This window comes from Podarcis muralis, chromosome 5, assembly GCF_964188315.1.
Source record: "Podarcis muralis chromosome 5, rPodMur119.hap1.1, whole genome shotgun sequence".
Classification (NCBI taxonomy): Eukaryota; Metazoa; Chordata; class Lepidosauria; order Squamata; family Lacertidae; genus Podarcis; species Podarcis muralis.
This window is the reverse complement of record NC_135659.1, coordinates 36,322,975-36,334,051: the sequence shown is the minus strand read 5'-3', so window position 1 is coordinate 36,334,051 and position 11,077 is coordinate 36,322,975. Positions and strand designations below refer to the sequence as shown.

Genomic DNA, 11,077 nt, shown 5'->3' with positions numbered 1-11,077 from the left:
TTCCCTCTGCTGGTGTTTTCATTTGTCTCATGGAATTCTTACTTTAGGGGATTCTCTAAGAAATATTTCTTTCTTTTCAGCAAATGACTGAAAATACCTAAGATGAATTTGTGAGTTATTTAAATGATTAAATGGGTTAATTATAATTAACCCACTTGTAGTATCTGAACATAACAGTAAATCACAAATGCTACACACAGAGAAGTTTAGAAAACTGTAATAATTTTTTTATACAAACACTATTTTTGTGTATTCAGTTATAGATTATAAATAGTAAAATTATTGATAGAATAATTTTGGGGAGTGCAGTCCTATACATGTCTACTCAGAAAGTAGCTCCATTGAATTCAATGGAAAGTGTGTATGATAGTCAAGCTAACACCCTAATCGTTTCAAGGTGCCTATGATATTGCTATGCTATTGTTATGTTATTAATCATTATACAACATATCTAATATCTAAATGCCTTACAATCTATATTCTTGCTTGTTGTCACAAAAAAAATCAGTATGATAGGTCACTCTTGCTCCCATTTAAGCGTTATAAACATGAGGCAGTGGGATTACATGGGAGCTTTTGATGTTTGATACAGAAGGACTAAATTTGTGCCAGGACAACATAGTTTCTGCTGCAATTAAAAAGGTGATTCTGCTATGTACATTAATTCATGCAAATGAAGGACATTTTGATATATTTGCTTATTTTGCAAATATCCACTCATTATTTGTTCTCCCTTCTGGTCATAGAGAAGAGTGAGAAACTAAGTAAGGCTCTACAGACTTGCCCAATAGTTATCTTGCTCAATTGTCTTACTATTCACCTATGCTTCTGATGTTTCACTACACTTCCCCCACACTTTCTCTACTGTTTTCAAAGCTGTAAGACACAGGTGGGGAACCCAAGATCTGATCTCATACAGGTAGGAGTGGAAGGAGCCTTAGGTGGGAGGGAGCCTTAGGTGGGAGAGAAGGGAAGTAGGGATGGGAAATGGGAAAGCAGAAATAAATAGAAGGATGGAAGGAGGAGGGAACTATTAGCGTAGACCTTTGGCAAGAATGGTATGTTCTTCCTTTGGCATCCTGTTGTGCTGGGAGGAAGAGGGGAGGGATGGGGAGACTATTCCCCTCCACACACTGCTGTAAGGGCTGGAAACTTTTAAAAACCAATACAAACAGGGACATTGACAGGATGTTGACTTTTACACTGAACAGCAGAATGCGTACAGGTTTGTTCATAATAGTTAGCATGAATTGTTATACAGAATTGACATAATAATATGACAAGTTGCATTGTAGCAATCAAACAGTTTTGGCTGGGATGTGTATGTGTTCTTTCCCCTCCATCCCTGTGTCTATCTTTTATTTTCTGCAACATACCAACTTCTTATATGCTTTAATGCAAGCTGGTTCCATAGTGGAGGAGGATGTTAATCAATGACGCAAGTTAAAACTTTTTTTTAAAATTCAGTTTTTAAAATTCCCTTTGATTAGCATCATGCCCCCACGTTTTGAATTTGTTGCCCAGGATATAATATCTCTCTCTGCTGGCAGCTGTCATCTGGAGATTTGAAGCAACTCTCATCTCACTATACCATCTGAATTGAGAAAGACAGTCTAAGTGGTGAATTGACGTCTGCAGACACTCATGGTCTGGATGTGGGTCAATAAACTAAAACTGAATCCAAACATGAATTTTGTTTGGGGGTGGGGGCAGCCTCAAGACCAGGAATTGGTAGGACAGGCTGTTCTAGACAGGCATTCCCCTTGGAGGAACAGATGCATAGTATGGGGGTACTTGTGGGGTCGTCATTGTTACCTGAAGCCCAGGTGACCTCAGTGGCTAAAACTGCTTGTACTCAGTGTCAACAAGTGTGCCGCAGTTATCTACACACAGGTAACTTGTAGTTTAGACTATTGTAATATGTTTTATGCAGGGCTGCCCTTGAAAATGGTCCCAAAGTTGCAACTGATGCAAAACACAGTAGGTAACATATTATTGGGTGCCCTAGAGCCCTTGCAAGTACCATCAACCTGGAAACAATTGTACTGATTACCTGTTTGTCTTCTGGGCAGACAGAAGGCAGGACAGCAAAAGGAAAAGTAGGCTCCCTGGGGAGCAAGAAGGGAATATGAGAGAAAGGGGGGCAAATATACAGATTATTATTATTATTAGATGGCTTTCACACAAAATGTGTCTCAAAGGAACCTGCAAATTAAGCTACAAATAATATCAAAGGCATTAAAACCACATTTTAAAAGTCATAAATGAGAGACTATCTTAAAAAGGTAATGCATCCATGTTATTTATTTATTTAAAGGCTTTTGTAAGCCACTTAATATTTTAAAAATCTCTAAGCAGGGACAAATCCTACCCACCCCACTACAAGCATTACAGATAGGCCAATGCGCTCCACATTAACAACCAAATGCCTGGGTAAACATAAATGTTTCAGCCTGGTGTCTAAAACAGACAGTGATAGTACCAGGTGTGCTTCCCTGGGGAATGCATTCGCCAAATGGGGAGCCACCACTGAAAAGGCCTGTTCTCATGTTGCCACCCTTCAGTTACCAGCATGTAGACAACAGAGGTTAGGCTAAGCCTGTCTAGATAGGCTTGCAGCTGAATCACTAGCTAAAACTGATGGAAGACAATTTGCACCATCTAGGCTACTTGTGCCCAGAATGACAGTAGTGGATGCAGAAGTAGTCCCAGGATTTGCACGTGCTCCTGTAGTTGGAGAGCACACCCACCACCACACCTGCAAATGTAAAGGAGAAATAGAGCTGCATGTCATCAGTATATTGCTGACAGTACATCCCAGATCTCCATATGACCCCACTCATCCCCCATTTTTATCAGTCATGAGAAGCAAGGTGCACAGCTCATTGTCCAAACCAAGCACCTGGTCTAGCTGTACTAACTGAAACTCATCCAACACAACAGGGCTAAGGAATGCTTTGGATCCCTTTTAGATCCATCTGCTTAAAACCAGAGTTGAGGTCCCGGCAGATGCAAACAATTTTATCCTCAAAATGCTTTGCAAACAAGTCACAGCAGGCCACTGTGTATTCTGCACCTCCTTTGGACCAGAATGTTCTGATGGCAGACCATCCTAATAGGCCCTCACCTCTGTGGTGGGGGAAAGCTGCTAAAAGCCTAAATCTCAGCTGGAGTAGATCCAACCCAACCATGAAAAAGGACTGATGTTGCAGTCCCACCCACGGTGAGACCCACCTTGCCAGAATTCAAATTGCTGGCTGGCGGGATCTCCTGTCACACCATGCAGCCGGCCAGAGATTTCCCAACTGCTGGATCCCAGCCAGATGTTGCTCCTGGGGTGCTTGGGCCCCAGCACTGCTGGCCCACAACCACTGCCCACCCCCATACCAGGGAAGTGGCCATTACTATCCCAGATTACGCACTTTCTGCCCATTACAGACAAGCAGATTTAGAGTGTGGCCTACCACATGCCTTGGGCTGATCTTTATTTGTTATACACAAGATACACCATAGTTATATCTTATGCAGTGTTTATGGGACAGATATATTCTTTGTACATATGAGAAGACGTTTTGAACTTTAAAGTGCAAACTGTTCTTTTGAACTATTCCAAAGAGGCTTATTGTGATACCGCCCCTTTAAGACTGGTTTATGGGAATGGGTTAGAACCTCAGAAATAATGAGCTTACATACAGCTGTCTTCCGATAAGGCTTCAAGGCCGGTGTCACAAGGTAATTGGGTGGTCTAAGTTCCCATAAACCTGGATTGGTGGGAGCTCTTGGCAGCCAGCCAAACCGAGGTCCGCATCTATTTGGGCTTTTGACAGCATCTTGTTCTGTTGCTCAGCCTAGTGAGATTTAAGTGTAAGCGTTTGTTAATTAGTTGGATAAGTTAGTGTTTGTTGTCTTCTTACCTTCTGAGCTATTTTTATCTGTGTAATTATTTACCTTTATCAGTGTAATTATTTCTACAAGAGAGGTTTTCTCATAGGGTTTTGTTTTAGTAAAGTTGGTATATGATTTTATGAAATTTGGTCTGGTCTGAGTTCCTGAACACTTTAATTTTGACCATGCTTTTCGGACCAAGGCTGCTACAGTGCTATGAAGAAACCTGCCAGCTTCAGTTTTGAGGCTACAGCAGTTTATCTTTACTTCACAAAACTGTAACAGTACAGCAGTTATGTAAAGTGGTTGTTTAACAGATGTTGCCACATCATAAAAATGTATTAGGTTCTTCAGGTCACATATTTCTGGAGTTGCACATTTTTCTCTGTGTGGAATTACAGAGCACACACATTTACCATGGAGTCTTTGTTTACTATGACAAATAGTGTGATTTACAAGGAGTTTACACATCTGTTCAATTGGACAAATTGCCTTATGTGAAAATATGTCAGTAATACGCAACAGTTTAATTATTTTACATCATGGTGACTTGAGCAAAATAAATCTGGGCTTACTGATCACTTCTCACTGTTTACTGTACACATCGGGGATGTTTATATTTCAAGAACACCCTGTAGTTTTAAACATACTTAGACCATTCAAACATTCAAGAAAAGATTTTGGCACTATCCACCACGACCATATTGCTTTGGAATGCAAATAAGGAATCATGTAATTGAACTATCTCTCAAATCAGAAAGCCCCTGCATGTGGAATATTTACCCGATTGGGAAGATAATGAACCTATTCATTAAAGTATTTATAATCCACATTTTCATAAAATATATCAATCAGCAAAAATAAAATCGGCAAAAAAGCATCCATGAAAACAACATTAAAAACATCAAACATAAATGATGCAGCATTCCCCGTATTAGAGGAAGAATCTAATATGCCAGATTTTTCAAATACAAATTGCCAGCTGCCTTTTAAAGTGGTATAGCCTGTAGCCTACAATACTACATGCTTTTTAGGGAACATTTGTGTATTTATTCATAGGAAGGTGATGTGTATTGATACCCAAATCATGAATTTCACAGAATTATATGAGTAGAATCATCCTGCTAGGATATTCTTCACCAACATTCATGAATTCATTCAGTAACAGTGGGGTTTAAAAATAAATAAATAAACAATGCATTTACTGTTATGTGGAGCAGATGCTCTATAAAATGGGTATAATTTACTGTGTCATTGGTGGGTGAAAAATGAAGTGAAACAAATAGAAAACATCCTACAATTTCCATTTATTTAAAATACTCTTCCAGGCATCGAGCAGAGCCATAATGATGCCTTTAAGCAGCTTTTGTTGTCATTGTGATCAGTTACCAATATGTCTGCTGAATCTAAATATAGTCATAATTCAACCTATTGAACTTAATGGGTATTACATTTATCATGACTAAAGTCTCATTGATTTTCCCATTGGAAGATGGCTGACAATGCCATCTCTCCAACCCACACGGGGTAATTAAGAGGCTGTTATGGGAGTAGGCAGCCTCCCTTGTTGCCCCAAGGAAATGGGGAACACTGCCCTTGCCTGCTGTGCCCATAAATCACCCCCTAATTTGAAAGAAGGGGGTGAGGGCACTAGGCAGAATGCCCCCGTGTGGACCTCGGCTCTCCTGGACGCTGTCTCTGATCGCGCACTAGCTGCAGCAATTTGGAATAATTAATTACAAAAGAAGCAAATGCACATATTTCAAGTGAAGAAAGGGAGTGAAGTCTGCTAATTTAAGTGACCTCTGCGAAAGAAGACGACGAGTTGGAGAAACAGGAATATTTTACGATGAAGATACACCAAAGGCTGGGTATGTTGACAACGGGACGGAATGGGGGGGGGGAACCTTTTTTACTTTCCTTCTATGTGATTTACAAGAACCCCTCCTCATTAGAATCGTTGGTTGAACTGACCTAAGCAGGATGATTAAGGTCTGTATGGAGATAAACTTTAACCAAAAGTATGCTTTATGGAGATCGAGAAGCAATAAGAGCTTTTGGAATGGCGCAGCAATTAATTCGGAATCGCCATCTTGCCAAAGGATTTATAGCCGGGAGGAGGAACGGACTTGTTTTCAGACTGCATTCCTGGTGAATCTCCTCAGAGGTTTTGAGAAAGGAGGCAGATTGCTGAAGATTAATGACGCTAAGACTGTTTTGATGTATGGAAGTGATGTTATATGGAAAACGTCTGGATATGGCTACTGGATAAAAAAAAAAAATCCACGGAGGATTACAAACTGTTCTAACCAGCTTGTGGAGACTATCAGAGGTCACAAAGAGAAAGGAAAAAGATATGAAAATAACAACAAGAGATGTGGAAAAACAATAAGAAAGGACTGGATAGTACTGTGAACATCATAAGGTTAGATTTGTGGACATTAAAACAGCAGCAAGAAGCAAGAAGTTGATTGGATCCCCTTCGGAACTTGAAATATGGGTACCCCCAACAAAAATTTAAAATTCGGCTATGTAATTTGGAATTTATGTAATTTGGTTTGATTTGATGTTATTGGTCGGTTAATAAAAAATTATTCTTAAAATAAAGTCCCATTGATTTCAGTGGTTCTTTTCTAAGTGTTACTAAGTAGGAAAATAATCAGGGAAACTTATTCCATAACAATATAGAAGTCTTGAAAATGATTTGCTATTCTATCACCAAGTGCTTCAGTATATAATACCACATGTCTAAATTACCAATGTGTATTACTATCTGGGTGGGGAAAGGGAATGGGATTTCTGAATTTTTATTGTTTTGTGCTTCAGCAATTTTATGAACCTAACAAAATATTGCACATAAGCTTTGGGGCATAGATTTAAGAGTTCAGCTGTACTGAGTTGGTTGAAATAAATAAATAAATGGGGGAAACCAACTCATTTGGCAATTTTGTACCTTAGCAGTGGTCCTGTAATACCCTAATCTACAAATTGATTCAACTGGTATGTTTGGATTGTTTCCAAGGCAGTCCTATTTAAATCAGTGGCATTTAACTTGCTTAGCTTTGTTGATTAAGAAGGCCTATGAGTATAGGTGACCATGCAAGTATACAATGGTATGTGTTCATTGGAAGCGTTGTTTAATGAAAAATGTTCATATTTCATGCTTTTCCTAAAAGCAAAAAGCAGCTAATCAAGTTTTCATGTGCCGCAATGTTATGCTTTCATAAGTCACATTTGTAATTTTAGGAGGTTTAAACCTGTGCAATTTCTTAAGTTTGCCATAAAATGGAAACCTGAAATAACAGGAAAAAATGGGATTGGTATGTAACGAAGTTAATTGTTAGACTACAATCATGTTTTCAACTTCAGTGGCTTATAAATCACTTTGGGGCATTATGTTTCAGAGTCTGCTGAATGGATTAATGTGCTACAAACCCGATGATCCAGTCGAATACCTGGAAGGTTGTTTACAAAAAGTGAAGGAGCTGGGAGGAGCAGAAAAAGTAAAATGGGACACTTTTGTCAGTCCAGAAAAAAGGACACTACCTTCACTGAATGGCAGCCAGTCAAGAAGATCCTTTTTGAGGAATGGTAAGATTTATTTATTTTTGTATCAATTTTATGTTTCAGCTTGGATTCAGGTGACAAGCTGAGTAGAATGGGTAAGCCACTCACTGTATGATTTGAAGATGGTAGTGATGTGGGCGCATTGAACATTTGTTTAATGCTTTATTAGCGCATTAATTAATTGTGATGTGGTCATGATTTGCTGCCTTGTGGCTTCTGTTAGTGATATGTGGCCACATTACATAAATGGGAACTACACCAAATATAAATCAATCAACAGCTGTAGAAGGATCCATCTTCATTTGAATTTTGATTCTAATAATCAAAATTCGGAATAATTCTTAATAATAATAATAATAATAATTCTGAATAATCTTTAATTAGATAAGGCTGTAATTCTATTCACTTATTTGGGACTAAGCCCCGTAAAACAGAGTGGGCCATATGAATAGGCAGGAGTGGTGAGCTGTGGCTTCCAGATGTTACTGGACTACAACTCCTATTATCCATTACCATTGTTCCATGTTCGCTAGGGCTAATGAGAGCTGGAGACCAGCAATACCTGGGTGGGGGATGGGGGGCAAGTGAGTGAGACCCATGATTTCTGTAGAAAAATATGCCAGGTTTGTTGGAATTCCAGTTGAATGGAGCAGTCTTTACAGCTGGAGGAGGGAAATAATTTTTCTTCCTATTTAGCAACTCCCTCGCAATGAAAAGACTTATGATCTGCTTATCTTCAGTTGACTGGCATTGACCAATCTGAGGAACTGTGGTGCTTTCTAAAGTTTGCTAAAGCTGTATAAAGAACAACTTATTTACGATGGGCAAAAATGCAGAAATTGGAATGCTCTGAAAAGCCTTACTAGTGCCAAACATAACAAACAAATACAAGCAAGTGTATTTTCTCAGAAATACCCAGTGCCTAGTCATCATATACAATAACCTGATTGGCATTGCTGCTATAATTAATATGGATTAGTTAGAACACCCAGAAAGCTGGGTATAAATCAGCTTGGATTTTAAGCCATTCCAAAAATCAGACTGGGATAACATACAATGTCGATACACAAAGGATACATAGGGAAAGTACCTAATTATTTTGCTGTTGTAAATGTTCCTATAAAGCTACTAGAATTCTATGCAATTTCTTGCTGTAGTTTTTCCTAAGCAATTAAGGCATTTCATGCCTTGTATGTGTTAAAGGCAGTAATTAGATTAAAATGTACACATAATGTCTTAAAACAACAACTCTGGTATGATGTCTTAACATGAATTTAAAATCAGACTTACAAAATACAGTGGTACCTCGGGTTACATACCCTTCAGGTTACATATGCTTCAGGTTACAGACTCTGTAACCCAGAAATAGTGCTTCAGGTTAAGAACTTTGCTTCATTATGAGAACAGAAATCGTGCAGCAGCAGCGCAGCAGCAGGAGGCCCCATTAGCTAAAGTGGTACTTCAGGTTAAGAACAGTTTCAGGTTAAGAACAGACCTCCGGAATGAATTAAGTACTTAACCCAAGGTACAACTGTAACTATAATAAATTTATCAGCCTGCATGGGTTTTAAATCTGCCCACCTGCCTATATATGCTACATGTGATTCAACAGCTTAAATAATGGGATTTGGCAAGCTGCTTACCCAAGATGAATTGTTACTTGCTGTAGACCAATTTGCAAGGCATATCTTTAAAAGTTTCATATAGACAGCATCTTATTTACTAAACATAACTGGAAGAATGTATTGCCTTAATGTATCAGTTGCTTGAAGTCCATTTAGGAAGCTCAAAATAGCAGGGAATTAATTTGCAGGAAACCACTCACTCTCAGGGGCTTACTTCAAGCACAGAGTTGCTTAGTTTTAAACTTTGTGATGTCCAGTAAAAATTGCAACCTGTAGCTTCATTTGCTTTACTGTCTCTTCAGTATGGAAGCTTTGTTTTATCCCTAGAGAGAACTCTATCCCTATTTCCTTAGGAAGCCATGGCAGTTTGCTTAGCTTTGATAAACCATCTGTGATTGTCATTTAATCTCCATTTGTCTGCTGGATTTGCAGAACACAGCAAACCAGGTATTGGAAGACCGCAGCGAAATATTTGACTAGTTGTTTCACATTGTGTGGCATTTGTCAGTTCTTCAGTCTCTGGCAATATGTAGCTCATCTTTCTGACCATTCTACAATGTGCTTTAAATTTACGGCGTGCGTGTACATGGCCTTTCTTCCACTTTTCCTGGCTTCCTCCTTTCCCTCTGTTCATCTCTCAGGGCCTCTCCTCATAGTCTAATTTTCTTTGCTCAGGAACAAAGAAAATTTTCCTTGCTCAGACTGAAGCCATGGAGATCCTGCTGTCAGTGTGGACGACACTGAGCTAAGTGGACCAGGGGGGTCTGACTCAGTATAAGCTACCTCCCTGTCTTTCTTTGTCGCCATCTTTGGGCCCCTCCTGAAGCCCACACCTCAGCAGGGAGCCCACTGCCAATGTCTGGCCTCCCCAGGCCAGCTTCTGTGGCCCCTTTGCAGCCTCTGCGTGTCTATATACCTCCTCTAAGCAAGAAAGCTACAACAAGGAAAAGGAGCAAGACTCTCTGCTCATCTTGCACACTCTCTGTGAATTGGGGCCTAAGCGAGAGGCTGAGCCAATAGGCCGCAATGGCAGCAGCGAGGAAGACTGTGGCCCACTCGGGGCCTCTTGTCCGATGGCTTCTCAAAACCACCTCCTGGAACTGCCTGCCTCCATCGGCTTCTTTTGGCCTGCTGGCTGCTTATTCTTCTGACACCTGTTTTGCTAGGCCCATGTTATTTTACACTTCTTTTCCCTAGGCCAGGAAGCCTGCCTTGTTTCTCTTTCTACTGTTGCGGCAGATTGGCCTAGAGTAGCTTCCAAGAGGAATGTTCTGTTTCATGGTTTGATTTGCTGGGAAGCAGGTTTTTTTAAAAAATTAAACTGATAATTGTTTCAAGTACTACAACGTAACGGTTTGCCGTGAGGCATTTTTATATTCCAGCCGCAACCAGCTGGAACTGGTTCTGTGAGGAAAACGTAAAAAGTGGTATTTTACTCAGAGTAGCCCTGTTGGCGTCGGCGGACCTAACTTAATCACGTCCATTAATTTCACTGGCTCTGATTAAAAAATTAGTTGAATCCCACCCAAAGTTTTCTTAAAGGGACAATTTACTTTTCTAACAGCTTGAATGACATGCCGTGCCTGCCTGTGAGATGTTAGAGCAGCCAGTGCCTTTGCTGCCACTGCATACATTACTGCATTCCACTACAGTGATACCTCAGGTTAAGTACTTAATTGGTTCCGGAGGCCCGTACTTAACCTGAAACTGTTCTTAACCTGAAGCACCACTTTAGCGAATGGGGCCTCCTGCTGCTGCTGCACCGCCGGAGCACGATTTCTGTTCTCATCCTGAAGCAAAGTTCTTAACCTGAAGCACTATTTCTGGGTTAGCGGAGTCTGTAACCTGAAGCGTATGTAACCCGAGGTACCACTGTACAGATGGATTGAAAACATTACCTGACTGTATAAAAATAAGAAGCCCCTCATTATTATTTTTAATTATTTTTTAGGCAGCCAGAATTTCATGCCAACAGTTGTGTTGTTAAAATATTCCTGATC

At 39.9% G+C, this 11,077-nt stretch overlaps 1 protein-coding gene across 1 annotated transcript in view; it reads left to right on the top strand.

The window, feature by feature from the left end:
• AK5 (adenylate kinase 5) overlaps positions 1 to 11,077 on the top strand; it is an 86,079-nt gene that overhangs the window by 1,690 nt on the left and 73,312 nt on the right. The window contains exon 2 of the mRNA XM_028733054.2: positions 7,290 to 7,476. Coding sequence (XP_028588887.2) covers positions 7,290 to 7,476 — 187 coding nt within the window. The remainder of the gene's footprint in view (positions 1 to 7,289; positions 7,477 to 11,077) is intronic.